The sequence below is a fragment of the Malaya genurostris genome, chromosome 2 (assembly GCF_030247185.1).
Source record: "Malaya genurostris strain Urasoe2022 chromosome 2, Malgen_1.1, whole genome shotgun sequence".
Taxonomy (NCBI): domain Eukaryota; kingdom Metazoa; phylum Arthropoda; class Insecta; order Diptera; family Culicidae; genus Malaya; species Malaya genurostris.
In genome coordinates, this window is record NC_080571.1 from 304,883,941 (window position 1) to 304,903,212 (window position 19,272).

A 19,272-nucleotide genomic window follows, 5' to 3' on the forward strand; every position below is an offset into this window, starting at 1 on the left:
CTATAAAAGAGAATTCGCTGCGTGAACTAAAGGCCATACCTTCGGCGGCCTATAAAACTTGTATGGAAAATTGGATCAAGCGTTGGCATGCATGTATTGCCGCAGGAGGAGAGTACTTTGAAGGCGATAATAAAGAAATTTATTAAAAATTGAAATTTGCGTTTTTACCTTTTTTTATATATATAAAAAATAGGTATAGAATTCGCTCAAACTTTAGAAAAGGGCCGGAGGGCCGAATGTCATATACCAATCGATTCAGCTCGACAAAGTGAGCAAATGTCCGTGTGTGTATGTGTGTGTGTCTGTATGTGTGTTTTCAACCAAGAGGTCAAGATCTCAGAGATGGCTAGACCGATTTTGATCAAACTAGTCGCAAATGAAAGGTCTCCCCGTCACCCTGAACGCTATTGAATGGTTTTGAGATCGGATGTTTACTTTTCGAGTTATACGAAATTTTATGTCAAAATTTTCAGTTTTTTGACAGTATCTGTCACAATTGACCTTGAAAACAGAATATATAGATTCCACACGGTAATACCTATCCAACAAGCCATAGATTGTTGAAATCCGTCCATTTTTAGCGGAGATATCGAAATTTTTGTGTATGCGGCTTTTTCCCATATTCGATCCGATTTGCAGAGTAATGAGTGATTAAAATCTCAAATTGTCGCTTAAAACAACGGTCATTAAAATAATGTCATGAAAACTTAAACACCGAAGAATATTCATGCAAAAAACACATGCAGATTGGTAAAAAAAGGTATCATCTCACTGCTAGGTGGATTAAACACGTTTTTTAATAATATTCCGTTTCTTTTTTGATCATAAGGTATAGGGGGAAAAGAGTGCCACCATAGCTGAACGAGAGGAAACAGGAAAAGCGAAAAACGGCGAATGAAAGTTTTCTGGACATGAAACAAGGAGTTTTCTTCACTGAATCGTGGTGGGATATTTTTTTGGGAGTCCCAAACGCAGAAAATCATGAGTCTACCCTGGCCAACTAACCTAATCGTTTCGGAAAGAAAACGATGCTGTGCATTTGGTAATATCAGAAAGGTACTTTGTACTACGAGCTTCTCATTGCTCGAAAAACGACTAGAAAGCTCCACAAAACACAAGAAAGTCATTTTACAGCAACGATAATGCCCCGAGCACGCTTCGAAACCAGTCAAAAACATCATTTCTGAACTCAGATAGGAATTTTAGCCCGACACATCATACACCTTAGATTTGGCCCTTCCCGACTATCATTTGTATCCATGACTGTCTCACGCACTTGCTGAACTGTGGAAAATGGCTTCAGAACTGGATCGCTTCAAAAGATGAACAGCTATTTCGACGTGGTATTCGTGAAAAAAATGTATAGCTCTCGAAGGCAACCACTTTGAATAAATATACTTTACGTACAATATTTCCTCTCAAGAAATCTCGCAGGCTATCTTAATTAGCCTATACCAAATACTGTATAACTTCTGTTACCATATTATTATTATTTTAACTTATTCGTTTGAAATCGACCATTAAAAGAGTATTAACCATTTCACTCGGTTTCAACAGCTTACAATAAATAACACCTGCAGATCCCACCTAGGGAAGATTATTTGATTATTCGACATTTGCTTGTTCATAGTTACACGGTTAGTCGTGTAACTGCCATAACCCCTGCCATGCCGCCACGGTCAATGGCGAGCGCTACCGCGCCGCGATTAGCGATTGGTTCTTCCCGTTACTTGAAAAGGAAGACTTGGACACCATTTGGTTCCAACAAGACGGCGCAACGTGCCACACAGTCAACGCTACGAACGATGTTCTGCGCACAGTCTTCGAAGATCGAATTATCAGTCGAAATTCGGATGTCGTTTGGCCGCCTCGGAGCTGTGATTTGACGCCGTTAGACTATTATCTTTGGGCGGCTGTCAAAGATAAGTGTTATGCGGACAAGCCAGAGACAATTCAAGCCTTGAAGGACAACATTCGTGCAGCCATAGCTGAAATAAAGCTGCATACAATCGAAAATGTACTACTGGACCGACCGTATGGCGTACTGCAAGGCCAGCCGAGGCAGCCATTTGAATGAAATTATATTCCACAATTAACCGGAAGGATTGTACTTTAATATGAAAAAATAAATTCTGAAATCGGATGAACCGTTTGCTTTTTATTGCATGTTTAAAAAAAAGTTACATGGCGGACCCTGTCAGTCATTAGACATGGTATGTTTATTATTATTTTTGAGAATCGAATACAAAAAAAACATGGAAGAGATCCATAAATGGTGGCTCGTCAGTGGTAGCTGGTCTTGCTAGTGGCAGTTCTACAAACAGTCACGTACCCAGAGGGGGGCCCGAGGGGCCCTGGCCCCTCCCGAATTCAAAAACATATAATTATTTAGAATGTCTCAGACATGTGTTACAGAAATAACAACACAGTAAACTTAATGAAATGTAATACAATATCAGTTTCAGTGGAAAAGTTTAAAGTGTGTGTTGAAAAAAGCCGTAACATTATTTTTTAATCTTTGGGCCCCTCCTGAAATGAAATCCTGGGTACGGGCCTGTCTACAAATAGCAATAACTAGCAATCGCTATGAATATTTATTATTGGATGAAAAGAAGGAAAAAAACATAAAACTTTCTATTTTAACTGCACTCAAATAAAATCCCAAATCACTTTTCTTTTTACAAAACCACAACCGCACATTTCAAAGCCGTGGCCGCAAAACAACGCGTAAACTCGTTACAATTTTATCAAATTTATATGCACATTTTTGCCTTGCACTGCTGTGCATATAGAAAGGTTTTAGAATTAATGGAAATATCGATTTTCGAACGGAGCCAAGCAGACCCTTTATATACCATTCGACTCAGTTCGACGAGGTCGGAAAATGCATGTGTATATGTGTGCATGTGTGTGAACTTTTCGAAGACATTTTTACCGCTCAATTTTCTCAGAGATGACTCAAACGATTCCAACAAGCTTAGGTTCGTTAGAAAGCTACTAGGGCTTTGATCCAGTTCCTAGATCAAATGGTTGGCACTTTTGGCTCCAGAGATAGAATGATAGAAGCGACATAACCGACAAAACGCATTGTTTTTTACCCTTCAATTTTCTCAGAGATGGCAAAACCGATTTTAACAAGCCTAGGCTCGTTTGAAACCTTTATTGACTTGTGGATGAAAACCATATAGTTGTCACTTCTGGTTCTGAAAATATAATAGTATAAGTGACGTAACCGACTATCCGCACATTGTTTATCGACTGAATTTTCTCGCAGGTAATTCAACGAATTTTACCAAACTTATTTGAAAGCTAACAATGTCAATAAAATTTGGAAAGATAATGGTGAATATTACCGGTTCGAGGAATGTAGTGTTATATGTGACATAACCGACAAATTCCAGTGTTTTTTCAATGCAACAAAATTTCTCGGAGATTAAACAATCAATTTCGATAGACTTAGACGCGTTTGAAACCTACCATTAGGTTATTCTATAAGCACCCTTAGGTTGCTATCAGAGTGCAAGCGTCATTCGAAGCGTCAAGACGCGCGTGTGAGCTAGTCCCATTTGATCAAAGCAAACCTGTCAGAGTAAATGCGATTCGAAAAGAGTACATCGCATTGAACCGCTCCGCGTTCCGCTCTCACTCTGACAGCAACCTTCGGTTGGTGTCGAAGTGCAAATTGCAAAGCGTGACACTTAGGTTGCTGTCAGAGTGAAAACGTAACGCGAAGCGTCGAGGTATGCGTGCGAGCTAGTTGCATTTGATCAATGTAAACCTGTCAGAGCGAACGCGATGCGAAAACAATACATTGCATTGAATCGCTTCGCTTCGCATCGCGTTCTGCGCTCACTCTAATATCTACCTTACACTATGACAACGCTCACTCTGACAGGTTTACTTTGATGAAATGTAACTAGCTTGCACGCGCGTCTTGACGCATGAACTCTGATAACAACCGCATTGAATAGCTTTGCTCCGCTCCGCAAAACGCGTTGCGGCTTTGGATGATGTGGCGGCTACAACCGTGTAATCAGGTGGATAGGTTGATGGTTGAAGCTGTCACGAAATTAGTGTTACTTTTTTATCAGCATTCCTACGAAAACCAGGCTGAGAGAAGTTCCTACGAAAACCAGACTGGGAGTTCGCGAACAAATTGACTAAGAGAAGGGACTTGAACCAGCAGCAAAATAGATATAAGTTCGGTACAGGTAATAATGATTTATTATGTTTATTGCCTTTTTGTCGCAACTAGTGTCGTATAGAGCACGATAAAAAAATCGAACCATCAATGATGAATGATTCAATTTTAATAGTTTGAGGATAAAGTTGCAGTGATCGATATTGTTTCTTCTACGACACAACACTGTTATGATTGGTTAAGAAAAACGTGATTAATACACCTAGCAGTGAGATGATACCTTTTTCATCAATCCGCATGTGTTTTTTTGCATGGGTATTCTTAGGTGTTTTATTTTTTTTGTAATAAAATTTTTATTCTGGCCTTTTTGCGTAAAAGCTTTACGTGGCCGATTGGCTTACATTTTTGTTACTTATTTTTTTTTTTTGCTATTGGATCTCGTTGTCACCCTTTTTCTAGGGGGAGATGAGTTTACATTTCCATCCAACCAGGATCGGGGATCACTTCGTCCGCGGCTTATCTCATCATCCATTGCTTCATCGTCGGTGTTGTGTGTGATTTCCGTTTTATTTTCGTTGTCCTTGTTGATCGTAGTCTTGGGCTCGTTGAGAGTTGCTGTAGATGCGCCTTGTTGTACATTGGTTGTAGTTGCTGGTTGGTTGGAGGGTAAGTTGTTAACTGCAGCTGGTGTACTTTGTTCTATAGGGGGTACTAATGGTTTCGTTGAAGTGGAAGCTTCATTGTTGTTGGTGGCTGTCACAGGTGTACTTCGGTTGCTTGGGGTTGGTGTGAAGGAAGCATCGTTGTCCTTTGGTGTGGTTGTCTCCTTATCCAGTTTATCACATGGCTTACCGTAGTGAACAGCTTTTTGTCAATATTGACATGTGGCCATCTGATTGTCATAGGTAATTGATTTGCACGGAATTCTTGTATCTGGACCGAAAATTACATAAGAAGGTATAGGCCTCTTCAAGTGTATATGTAACAAACGTACGCCATTTAGAATACCGGGGAAAAAGTTCTTCCACTTTTCTTTTTCGATAGAGAGAATCTCTCCGTATTGGGACATAGTTTTGCGAATATAAGAATCGTTGACGCTTGAGGGAAGATCATGCACACGCACTTCTACAGCACTATCTTCCATATATATTGGAATTTTGTACTTAATGTTCTCAAGTTCCACATAGTGCACGTTGTTATTGTCTTTTGCGAATTGAATTGCATCCAACTCTTTATAAAACTGGATGTAAACAACATTATTCGTCTTGTTGCATTGAAGTAAATGTACACGTTTAATGTCAAGATGCATCTGTTCCTTAAGCAAACCTTCAAGTTCTCGTATCGAAGGTCGAATTTTGCACTGTCTAAAGTCAACAACAATTGTATTCTTTCGTGTCGGCGGTAGCTTTTGTTCGTTTGGTTCACTCATTTCGAGGTCGTTCTATTGTTCACTACATAATACTGTACTTGGATTCTTCCGTCCCGAACGTAAGCGATTTTGTTATATCGACTGACTTGGATGCGATGTGAATGCGAACTGTTAGGTGTTTTAGTTCTCATTACATTATTTTAATTATCGTCGTTTTTAACGGCAAATTGAGATTTTATTCACTCATTACTCTGTAATGTCGAAACTGCAAATCGTATTGAATTTCAATCTTAACGTGTGACAATCGATTGAACATTCCATGAGATGTCGAAGTAAGTTCCACTTTAGAGTTTTTCGTCATTATTTATGTGGGAGTGTGTAAACATCTTTGAGAAATTGTAGTGCAAATTAAAATGTTGGGGTACATTTCGAATACCGCTTAAACTGCAATAAATTTATTTGGTAATCGACTATCCAAATCTGCAAACCCGATAAACCTGATTAATATATGTGAAACGGACATTTTTATACTAATCACACTGTATCTGCTAAACCGGAAGTCGGATCTGACTAAAAAGTAAGATTTTTTATAGGATTTTAAGACCTCTCATTTGAATCTTAGATCGGTTCAGCCATCTACATGAAAAATGAATTGCATTATTTTAATTTCGTTTCACATATCATCCTGTGGTTCCGCAATCAGAAGTCGGATCCATACGTAATTCAGGAACCTTGTTTGGGAGTATACTACTTTTCATATGAATCTGAGTTTGTAGAAAACGGTTTAGCCATCTCCGAGAAAATTGAGTGAAATTTGTTGTCACACACGCATTTGCTGATCTCGACGAACTGAGTCGTATGGTATATGGAAGTTATGTTCTTCCAGCATTTATTGCTGTAAGTAGTTTAAATCAATATAATTATGGAATTACTTTCAACTCAAAAATGCTGATATCATCTGTTTTACGTATGCCATATTCGAACGATTATGTTGCCAAAAACGAACCGTGCTAAAATCGGTCCAAGGCAAATTGTCATGAAAAAGGATGCTGTACACAGTCTTTTTGGTACTTAGAAACAATTGTATGTAACAGTATAAAAAATCGTGTTTCACGTTGCTCCCAAGTATTGCTTTGTCATACAGCGCTCAAAACTCAAAGTATAGAAACATATTCCGTTTTCTAGGTCAAGTGTGACAGATACTGTCAAAAAACTAAAAATTTTGACATAAAACTTCGTATAACTCAAAAAGTAAACATCCGATCTCAAAACCATTCGATAGCGTTCTGGGTGACGGGGAGACCTTTAATTTGCGACTAGTTCGATCAAAATCGGTCCAGCCATCTCTGAGATCTCGACCTCCTAGTTGACAACACACATACGCACACACGGACATTTGTTCAGTTCGTCGAGCTGAATCGATTGGTATATGACATTCGGCCCTCCGGGCCTCGGAAAATTTTTCTAAAGTTTGAGCGAATTCTTTACCTACTTTTTATATATATTTATAAAAGGTAAACACATTTTATGTATGATAATTTTGGCTATAGATGATTTTAACTTATGGTCAGTCGCCTCCAGAAGAGAAAAAAAAATTCTGAACCTCTGTCCGAGTTCAGAAATCAATCCCCGATAAGCTACGTGAAGAGTAATGGTCTTCCCCATTACGCTATGTTAACCCCCAAAACATTCTGGTGGTGTCATACCTTTTCATTTGAAATATATTCGTTTCTTTCCATTCCCATCGTTTTCTAGTGCGAAGTAGTGCATACGAATTTTCTAACCGCTATTGATAACGTACATTGAACTCAGAATTATACTACGATACCTAGAGTTGCTAACATTTCGATTTATGACCTTGATGATGTTAATCGCCAGCTTAAAATCCGCTCCTCGTCTCCACTTGCATTCATCTTCATCCATTAGATGATAACGTATTCACAAATTAATTAAATAACAGTATACACGCGTGATAATGATTTGCATTCAAAGGGTTGTATGGAAACACAAATGGAAAAACGATGCGTGCGGTACGGAGAAAAATCCGAGCCATGAACACCTTGAAGAGGGTAGATAATGGAACAAAAAAAGCTCCCATCCAACCGATTATTCTATACCCACATGGTGTGTGGTTTTCACGAAAGTAACATGCATTCTACAGCGTCAGGGTCACTAAAGGTAGAAAAACGTCAATGTAACTCTTCTAAAAAACTGTCCTATTTTAAGCAGTCAACCGAAGAAATTGATACCCTCTGAACAAGTTTTATCTGAGAGTACTGTGTCATTGAATAATTGGATTATGGATTATGCGGCACTTAAATCTACGATTTGAACGTAATAATTGTTCTTCATATATTCAAACTTATTAATCTGATATTTTGGGTAATATCATAACATTATTACAATTTGCACAGAAGTACCTGTGGGATAATAAATCTCATAAGGTTTTTCTTATAAATCTTCAAGGTTAATAACGCAAGTAGCTCTTAAAATCCGATCGAAACCTAAGATCTTCGACATCGTTCTGTAATTTTATGGACATACACAGAAATCCTTTCCCACTGTGCTGTCTAGAACGATTAATTTCTCTCATAAGTTAATATAAAAGCAAAAACTGTTCTCCATAATCCAACCGTACAGCAGCACCGGCAGACTGATTTAAACGGTGTAAGCTTCTATTTCTATCCAAATCAAGTGGTAACCAGACGAGTGCAACACTTCATACGCTCGTCCACGGTAGGCTTGCCATACACCGCAGAAGAGCGCAAAATATTCGTCAGAATTTTTACTCGCGTGGTAGCCACACACACCCGGTCGATACAGCATTATTAGTCGAAACTTTTTCTTCATTTTCATTCGACAACTAAGAGTCTACGAGAGTGGCTGTGCTATCGAATCGAACTTTTAGTTTGAATTTACGCGCCAATCAGGTAAATCGGTTTTGATACCACGCGAATAGTTGCTGGGTGATGTGAAGAACGTTGAAACAGCAATGTGTACATAGATGGTTCGAAAAGAAAACGAAAAGTTAACTGAGGAAATTTCAAGCATGCTAGTTTGGAGTGAAATTTAGATTTGTGAAATAGCAAACAGTGTCTGGAATTACATACATGAAAACAATGCCTACATCGACATGAATAACCAATTACAGTAACAATGCGAAGTTCAAAAACGAAATCGGTTATCTGTTTTTTCATAGCGATCTTGATTGAATGCAGCGCCAAGGAATTTAGTATTGGACCGTGCCATTTTTTGTATCTGGAACCATGCACTTCAGATACCATAGAGTTCTATTTGTTCACCAGTGACAAACCGCAAGACGCGCCAATTTTGTTGGATAACATTGACCCCAAAGTTCCAAGCCATATAAATCTAAAATATAGAAATAAGCTCATCGTGCATGGATATGGTGGAAACATAGACTTTAATGCCACAAAAATGATTCGGAATGGTTTGTGTAGCAAAATTAACTGAAATTAATAGTAGCACGTTTGAACTACATCCTATTCTTGCAGCCTACCTCAAACAACCAGCTACGAACGTTTTAGTCGTAGATTGGGGAAAACTCTCCAAGCTTCCCTGTTATCCAACGGCGGCTTTCAACACCAAACAAGCCGGCGAGTGTACCGCGACATTCCTAATTGGTCTCAAGGCCAATCATCCGGAGTTCAGCAGCAAGGATCTACACGCCATTGGTTTCAGTCTAGGTGCTCACGTACTCAGCTTCACCAGCAATGCGTTGGAGAAATCAATTGGCATTAAATTCAAGCGGATTACAGGTTCTCGATCGCCACTCCGGTGGCATATAAATATTCAAGCCGGTGTCGGTGTACTCTTGCAAGATGCTGCTTTCATCGTTTACTTGTTTTATTCTACTTCGGGCAAAGTCAATTACCATATAAACTTAGCTTCTGTTGTATTACTAACACCAAACGCCAACGGGTTGGGGAAACTATTTCGCACTACCAATTTTACGATTAACTAAGTCGTTTTTATCTACTACTGAAAACCTGATCTTACTGCTCCGTTAAACCGACAAATGTGGAAGGTAGAACTGACACAAAATCTTGAAGAGAGAGGCCATTCGTGTACATACATTTGATCCAAATTTTTCTCCTTTTCATCACAAGGTCAGCTTCTTAGATTTCAACAGTGACTTCAGAAAATGATTCTTTCGTTTTTATGTTTGAACTCAATGCACTTGCTAATGATACACGTACCTCCTATCACAGCAATCATACCATCAATTCTGACTATCTAATTTATCAATATCAACCATTGACACCGATTTGAGACTCTGCACCACACTGACTACTGGATAATGTTACGTTGTTCTAACGAGGTTAGTTTTAAATTATAGCTACAGGGACCAGCCGTGAGCATCTAGCATCACATCACATAGAATAAAGTCATTAAAATAGTCTGACTGAAATGTTGGACTAAAGAAGGACTAAATAATGTCAAGCTCATTAATATTTTTTTCAACTTTCGTGTCATAGTGCTGTGTGAATCAAAGTATTGATTGAAGTTTAACGTTATCGTAGTTCAAAACCGTTTAGCACGTATTGATATACACCGGTTTTGATAAAGTTTTTAAAGCATGCGTGATTAACACTGCGATGCATAACGGTTTAACATAAGGCTTCGACGGAAGTGTGAAACGTGAAAGGCGAAAAACCAAGCGCTCAAAAACGTTTATCTCGTGGCTGTCCGTGAGTGACATTTGATTCTTAGAACTGGATACTATCGAAATCTACGGATTCTTAAGGCAACATTAGACAGTTAATTGGTAATTTCAATGCCAAAATTTATAGTTTGTGCGTTTTGAACATATTAAATATATATTTGTAGTCATAACTGGTACTAGAAAAGTTAGATCGTGATTGGTGATATTAAGTCAGTAGCAGGTAACTCTTTTTTCTTGAATCTAAATCATTTTTTAAGTTTTTGGCCTAATATTGATCAATTGAGTTTAAGGCATTCATACTTAAACTGTTTCTTCTGCCTAAAACTAACGAAAGCGAGGAAGGATAAGTGTTGCTCTCTTTATTTCCAAAAACAAAATCCACATTTTTTCGACAACAGATTAATTTCGTCCTCCCACTAATTCATATCCGTCTGGATCGATGATCTAAATTATGCAGTTACGATATTTAATCATAACTTTGAGAATCAATAATAACTAAAATGAATTGACAAAGATTTTTATCCACTGTTGCTCATATCTAAACTATCTGGAACGTAGGACAAATTTGACTACTCTAACCCTTTCAAGTTCTTGAATACATATGCGACTGGAGCTTCAGATTGCAACCTTTAATGAAAATACTGGATAGAATCTCCCAAAAGTATTCAAACGTCAATTATCGGGATTCCGTTTTTAAATTGCACTGCTCTGATACAGTGCTACACCAAGGTATGAATAAACAGAAATAAATTTCGATTTCGAAAATTTCATCTTCCTAACTTCCATAACAATCACCACCACCACCATTTCTTCATAAGAGGGTAAGAGCTCTCTATTTCATCTGAGCTCCTATTTCCATCTCATCCCTTCACCTCATTACTTTGAACATGAATAATATCTTACAACGTACCTGAACCAAACTGTGAAATGTTTACAAATGAATATTTAAGCTATTGTCACACTTCTCCATTGGAAGAAATGGTTTTAAATTCTCGTTTATTTTTTCATTTAAAACAAACTCACGTTTCGATTTAGGACACTTTTTCGTCTTAAGATTTACAGTTCGTCATGTTTCTGAATATCTACTAAACGATTCGTCTCGAAACATGATCACTGTTTCGCACAATTACACTACTATTGAATGGTGGATGACTTCATAATTAGTAACGTTCACTTGCCACTTGTTTTATTAACGATAAAACAGCTCAAAAACTACCCGACAAACAATAAAGGTCTAAAAAAATATGAGATGAAAGTTTTTCACTTAGTTCACTTGATTGCGCTTTGTTTTCATCTCATTTGGTTTCGCAAAGTTGCCAGGTTTTCTCATAATGTTACAAAACAAAATTGTTTTTCTTCTTCAAATTATCATCAACATGTTTTTGTCCGTGACATTAGTTAAATTATTTTGTTGACATTAATATTTGAATAATACTGTTTCGACTCCGAATGTTACCAGAAAGAGCGTGTTAAATACTGATGAAGTAACCATTGTGGCAAGTCTAGTAGCACTGGTTTCTTCCCGCTATATGTCAACATAACGCTGTTAAGTGTGTGTGTGTGTTTCATCGACTGTGCACAGAGATGCCAGATATTTTCATAGAAAATATGTATTGTTGTGCAGAAGAAGTCTATATCTGCTCTATCTGTTTTCACTAATAAAATGATGTGAAAAGAAAATTCTTCATATCTGCGAAGATTTACATTTTAACATGCGATTTGTCCGTTGATTAATAAACCTTCAAAGAATTACTAACTTTTTACTTCTCACTTTTTATGAATCTTTTTAAACCTGTATTAAATTTAGAAAATTTGTATAAAATCTGTAATCTGATTTAAATCAGTATGCGAACGCCAAAATCTATAAAATACAGATAAATCTGTATAAATGGCATCTCTGGTTCTGCATTTTGTTTTTAGAAGGGCTAATGCCTAAATAGTAACAATTCTTTTTTTTTTTTTGTTTTTTTAAGTTCTATAAATTAACTGCACAGGAAAATTTTAAATTTAAAACGTAAGGTAACGAAAACGATCCAAAAATTTTTAACGTCGAAATGATTCCAAACTGTTTCTAAAAATATCGTGTGTTGTCTCCTAGTTGTCATTAGACCCTTTATGAGGAAAATTTTGAACCCGAGAGTGTAATAGTGCAATGTTTTAGTTTTGATTGCTGTCGCCATTGGTAATTTATGCGATGAATAATAGCCTGTTCGCACTATACCGGGACGACCGGGACGGGACCATCCGGGACTATCCGGGACGTTTTTTTTCCTCATCGGCGATGACTGAGCTGCCGGCGTGTGTATGTATTGGAATCCCGGATCCGGGATAAAATCCATTTGGTTGCCACCGATATTCCTCGCCGAGTTTTTTCCAGCGCCGACGGTGCGAAAAACTCGGCGAGAAATATTGGCGGCAACCAAATGGATTTTATCCCGGGTCCGGGATTCCAATACATACACACGCCGGCAGCTCAGTCATCGCCGATGAGGAAAAAAAAACGTCCCGGATAGTCCCGGATGGTCCCGTCCCGGTCGTCCCGGTATAGTGCGAACAGGCTATAAAGGACCAACGATAGGATGGATATAAAACCTTCGAGATGAAATTAGGAGCACAGTAGTGAACATTTCAGAAGCGTTCGTAGCTGATTTTTTAATATTATTTGAATTTCCAAGGAATATGAATCAATTTCCAATGTGGAGCAAGGCGAATCAAGCATAAATAAAAAAAAACATAGTGATTTTAGTGGCTAAATCAGGTTTTTAAGGTAACGTCCTTACAAATGAGATGAAATACGGAGCCCTTACCCTATATTCATCGTTAGCGATCATTTTCAAAAATGAGGCTACTAATTTCCGATTTCAAATGAATGCTGTATTTCAACACACTGCTGTCAAAAAATTCTTATAAGCGATTATGAGATAAGGACCTTTCCACCAATAGGTGAATTAAAACAGGTATTTTTATGACATTCCATCTTACATCCGGCAAACCACAAAAATGCCGTTTTAAAAGTGTCGGTACAAAAAAAATTATCGATTTTGCAAATAAATGAAATAGGTTATGTATCTGACATTTCATAGACTACTACTCATGTAATTTATGTTCCTCTTCCAGCTCCCAATGCCTACAGTTGCTACTGTTTGCTTTCATAGCTGACATGGCTAACAGTTGTTGTTTATGTCAAAATGTAGTTAACACGTTCAATAATGCTCGGTGATGGTGTGGACCTCTGCCATTTTTTTACATTATTATTTCGTTTTCGCTTGAGAAGCCTTGAATAAACCCAAGGCAGTTTCATAAAACAAACAATTTTCACCCAACTGAGTTGGGTTCGCACTTAGCAATCGGGGTGTGAGCAAACCTGATACCTGAAACGGTCTCGAATTTAAGTTCAATGGCGTTGAATCTTGGTACGAAACTGGCTTCAAACAAACGGTTTGACAGCAGTTAGAATGGAAACTGGGTTAGGTTTGGCATCAGGCGAAAATCACATTACAAATCTTATTTATCAAACGATTCAAAACTATACGTTCGCAGGACTGGATCCGGCTCTACCATTTTTCGCCACTGCACCTCAGCAATGGAAGTTAGATCTAACGGATGCAGACTTTGTCGATGTCATACATACGAACGCGGGTATGTATGGAAAGATTGAAACCTGTGGTCATGTTGATTTCTACATCAACGGGGGACATAACCAGCCAATGTGTGAGAATGATCAAAGTGAGTAATTATGTACTAAATGGATGCACAACATTCAAAATAAAACAACTAAACAAAAAGTAAAGATTTGTTGCAAATACAGCATAGTTTCAATAAAACCAGAAAAACAGTAGACTTTGATACTAAATAGCACTATTTCATTTCATGACTGGAAGGAACAAAATTTTTAATTATGACTGAGATCACTCTGCTCGTTACAAGTACAATTAGTGCAGTCATTACTATGATCGCGGCTTGGTACGTTGAAATCAATAGATTAATATCGGTCAATTACCCCTGAACTAAATGAAAAATGTCATAAAATTTAACCTGGTGCCCTAATGTTAATTTGTAAATGTTCCTTGTGGCTGCTTGCAGTAAAGATCATTTCGATTAATGATGCGAGAAACAATCGCGAGTCTGCTTACTAAATTCGCTACGTTACAATTTTTTTTTTTCATTTCATCGATGCGGAAAACTGGTGCTTTGCCTATGCGCATAAACCTTGAAATATTGGAAATAAAACGGAATCGGCGCGGTGCGCAGATCAGCCTCTCTGCAGCCATTTGATGTCGGCTATCTACTTCGCCGAGTCGATCTCCAGCAAGCAAGGCTTCTGGGCAACAAAATGTACCAGTTATTTCACATACTTTTTTGGCTTCTGTCGATATAAAGCTGAACAGCAACATCAGCAATCAACGGACGACGATAGCCGAATCCAGGAAGCAAGCTACAGTGAAAACAATTTATTCGATTCCAATCGAATTTTGATGGGCGAGAGCTGTTCGAATACGTGAGTAGAATTTTCCAACTTAACAATGACGGCTGTAAATCCGTACCTACCTACTCCCGTCTACTTGATGTTCCGATACGCATTTTTTGCTGAACAGTTTTTTCGCGTTCACGATCAAATACCACCCCCACCGAATTCATTACATACAAACTGGATTTAAAACTATCATTTTTTCTTTGCATCTTTCTTTCTTGTTTTTCAATCTTGACCTAGTGCCGAGGGAGTATATTTTGTACCAACCAACATGAAACCACCGTACGCTATGGGTTTCTAAGGCAACAGAGCAAGAAACGTACACCAATCGTCGAGTAAACGATTTTCAAAGTTGCGGTGGGGACTTGCCATATGAGTGATCTTTCTATTTCACAAAACGTTCCTTAAGATGTCACATTTGGAAACATGCGGAAACCAGTAATGGAATTCAAGACCACTTCAAGCTACATTATGACAATCTGGACACTGCAAGACGATTGAATTTGAATTTCAATGTGGACACTCCGGTGTAAACATGATAAAACGTAAAACGTTCGATCAACTGTCACCACAAGGAATCATGCATCTGCCATAGCCATTAGTTGAATTCGAAAAAATCTCGAGCTAGCGTAATCGTTCCTGTATTAAGTTTACAAATATACCACAGTAGTTACCATTGCTCAATGATACGATACGATAACGAACATCTCAGACTATTTTAGCTAGGGTTAATGAAGTATAAGTATTATTGACGAGTTCTTATTCAAATATGCATTTAAATCGCGAAAAATTAAATGAAATACTTAACAAATATTGTTTTTTATTTCGAAATAAATTAATATCAAATATTGTCCATAAAAGTGGGCATGCATCAATTACTTGATAATATTACTTGAAAATTGAATTGTAGAAATTTGCAGCGAATAAATCGGTTATTCAATTTTCTTTAAGAACAATTTCTTGTTCGAATCCAAAATAGATAAAACAAATTTTCTTCTTGCATACGGTAAGTTTTCTTTGTTTTAGTTATAGAGGTTTTAACCTTAAGATCATTCGCCTTTTCGGACCAGAAAAACTTTCTGATTATATGGGCGGAGTTGGAAATCGATTCCAGGCAGGCTGCTTGAAAGGCATCGACTATGCCCGTCCCATACGGTAAGTTTGAAGGCGTTTTGAAAAAGCGAACTGTTTTGCCTTTCTCTATAGGGGGCGGATAGGGTCTAAACGATGACAAAAATCATAATTTTTGCGCATATACCATTCGACTCAGTTCGTCGAGTACGTAAAATATCTGTGTGTATGGATATGTGCGTATGTGTGTATGTAACATTTTTTTGCACTAACTTTTCTCGGAGACGGCTTAACCGATTCTCACAAACTTAGAAAATTCCTGAATATTTTTTAGATCCGACTTCTGGTTCCGGAATTATGGGATAAAATGTGAAAAAAATTGTGAAAATTATTCACCAACTTTTTTAGGAGATGGCTGAACCGGTTTTCACAAACTTAGATTCAAATGAAAGCTCTCTAGGTCCCATACTAAATTCCTGAATTTCATTTGGATTTGACTTCGGGCTCCGGAGTTATGGGGTAAAATGTGCAAAACAAACGAAAATTTGTGTTCTAACATTTCTCATAGATGGCGCAACCGATTTTCACAAACTTAGATTCAAATGAAAGGTTCTGTGGTTAGCTGTAGCAACTAATTAGCAATTATAGCCATAACCGAAGCAGAAACAGAAGTCGAAGTAGGATCGGTTAGATCGGCCTATTGCGGGTCATCTTTTAGTGATGTCGATTGATGTGTTTTACACCTTGAGATGTGTAAGATGTGTAGAAAACAGAAATTGAAATATTTTCGTTATTTTTGTCTTATTACTCGCAAAACTACCATAGTGAGTAGATTGATAAAATATACGATGTCAATACTTTGAGAAACAGGGAATCATTTGGCAGTAAAGAGATCTGTCACGCACGCAGTAGAGGAGCGACATACTTTAAGTACGATTCAGACGGTCCGTCACCTTCCGTCGTAGTAAATCTCCGTCACCGTTACATGGGACATTCACACATAACATCCCTGCACGGAACGTTCCGGTAGAGAAAGTATTGAACTAATTTTGACGGAAGCTGACGTTCCGGTGACGGAAGGAGACGGACCGTCTGAATCGTACATTAACCGTCAGCTTCCTCAAACTTACAAAACACGGAAAAAGCAAAAATTTGGCAGTACATCAAAAATGTCTAGAAGAAAAATTATTTTATATTTTCATGGTGTAAAAACATTTTATTAATTTTATGGCCATAATATGATCCATCGGACAATAAAACTTTTTCATCTTTCGGGCAATTTAGGAAGCATAAAAGCAAATTCAGCAGCTGGAAGTTTTATATGGGTGATCTATTATAGAACTAAAACTAAAACAAACGTATCCCCAGTCAGCCGTTCTAGTTTTATTTATTCGAACAGTTCAAATTTAAAACTGGTGATGCCGTTCATTTTTTTTTTCTATATTTGAAACATATATATATATATATATATATATATATATTTTTTGTTATAATTTTTGTTTCCGGTTTAAATTTTAAAACTGACATAAACTATGCATCTAGAACTAGAACACTCCTGAACATGCCCTTAATCACCGCGCTCGATATGCATGGGCTTCCACTAAAACGGCAACAAATGTTCGTCTTTTCAAATAAACTCCAACGCTTACAGACGCCGTGGCATCCATGACCATGTACAATGATACATTAACCACCTTGTTTTTAGTCTGGTATGGATTATCATGCTGAAAAACCCTCAATTTTTCATTCTACACAAATTTCGAATCTTTTGAAAAATCGATATTTTTTTATGCCAAAAGTCTTAGAACTGCATGAAACGTCGGGATTTTGTGCCATCTCGAAAAAAAAAATGTTTTGAAAAAATCGACGTTTCATGCAATTCTAAGACTTTTGCCATCAAAGAAAAATTTTCGATTTCGGAAATCCACGTGCCCCTGTTGCCCCTCGGTAAAAGCGGCACTGGTTGACAGGCATAATTAGTCTTAAATGGTACAGAAGCAAATAATTTTTAAAATTCCCTGCGGACGAAGAAGACTAAACATATTTGATTTCATATTTTTAGTTTTTCTAAAAACGTTCCAGTGCATTTTTTTTAAGTTGAGGTTCTGTGAAATATATTTTGTTCCTTCCATATAAAATGTTCGATACATGAACGGTGTTTTGCATATATAGTTTCAAATGGGTAGGAAACGGCTGTAACTGCTCATTAGTAATTGATTTTGTAATAATTTCTCATTACTTTTTGAAAATCTTTGTACCATCCTGCGCATTTCTGCGCCTTAGAAGTTTGCCTCAATTGTTCGCAAGGGAGAAAATTAAAATAATTCGCCAGGTTCAAACCTAAGCTGATGAAAATCAAGCCAATATGGTCTGAACTTAGACTTAGATTTGACTCGTTTTGCTGATTATTTTAATTAAATTTTAAATATAGAATGAAAGAATCTGAACAATTCTGAACGGTATTTTTGGTCATTCTGCCCTGAAGATGATGCACGGAAAGACCGAAATTAGCATTTTGGCGAAAAAATTATTTGATTTTCCGATTTTAGTTAGTTATTTTTTGAGACAGCTTTTTAGTTTTGCTAATTTAGATTTTTTAATCCTCATTCCCTTAACAATAAAATATTTGTTAAAATGGCTATTTTTTCGTTGAATTCGCCAACTAAACGTGCTGTCATTTCTTAGCTAAGACACACTTCATATCCATTCAACTAATTTTTTAATTGAATTAGAGAAATAAAACGTTGTTTTCAACCAACATAAATGGTTGAATTGGCTTTTTCAAGACTGTCCTTTTTAGCTTTTTAATGGGTTGTTTTGCTTTGACACTTTCCATGAGTTTTTGGCTAATAAACTTGTTAATAAAACCAATTGCATATTTGTTTTCTTTGTGCTGTCCTTCAGCAATGATGGTGATAGATAAATAGAAACAAATTTTCGTGTTGGATTGAAATATTGCTGGTTTGTGTCCAGGATATTTGCCAACTAAACACATTCTCTAAAAATAAGAGTTTTTTTCAGCAAAGTAAATTCTCAATTTTAGCTAATTTCATAGTTATTTTGGAAATTTTGTTGTTAAAATCAACTAATTCAAAAACAGTAATACGAATTAGGCGCAGAGCTAATTTCGGTCGATCCGTGTGGAAAAAAACTTCCGAAATGTTCCAGCAACGCAAAATTAATATTGATAAATAAAACAAATTGATAATCTGAAGGGGAAAAAGTTCGTTTTTACCCCCAAATTTATGCTAGGCGCACAAAACCATTTTCACATGTTCACGTTTCGTGAGTGAGTCGAAGACGTAACGTAAACATGTAAAAACAAATTGACCGAAAAGCTATATTCAAATTAAAATATATTTGAAAGGCATTAGGTCACTATAGGTGAATCGAGCATTATTTTACATAATATCAAGATGGAAATGATCTAAGTACATTGATGGAAAGATATCAAAAATCTGTTATATAGAGAGGCATAACTATTCAATAATCTAAAGAACTCACTTTTAATAAGCGACAAAACATTAAAAAAA

The 19,272-nt window shown here is 37.1% G+C and overlaps 1 protein-coding gene across 1 annotated transcript; it reads left to right on the plus strand.

Annotated features, from left to right (window-relative positions):
- The first annotated feature begins 8,155 nt into the window (after positions 1–8,155).
- On the plus strand, positions 8,156–15,447 carry LOC131430915 (pancreatic lipase-related protein 2-like). Its single transcript, XM_058596186.1, has 5 exons — positions 8,156–8,961; positions 9,026–9,289; positions 13,738–13,923; positions 14,449–14,695; positions 14,909–15,447. The coding sequence occupies exons 1-5, from the start codon at positions 8,667–8,669 to the stop codon at positions 14,967–14,969; spliced, it is 1,053 nt and encodes a 350-aa protein (XP_058452169.1). The 5' UTR covers positions 8,156–8,666; the 3' UTR covers positions 14,970–15,447.
- The last annotated feature ends 3,825 nt before the right edge of the window (positions 15,448–19,272 follow it).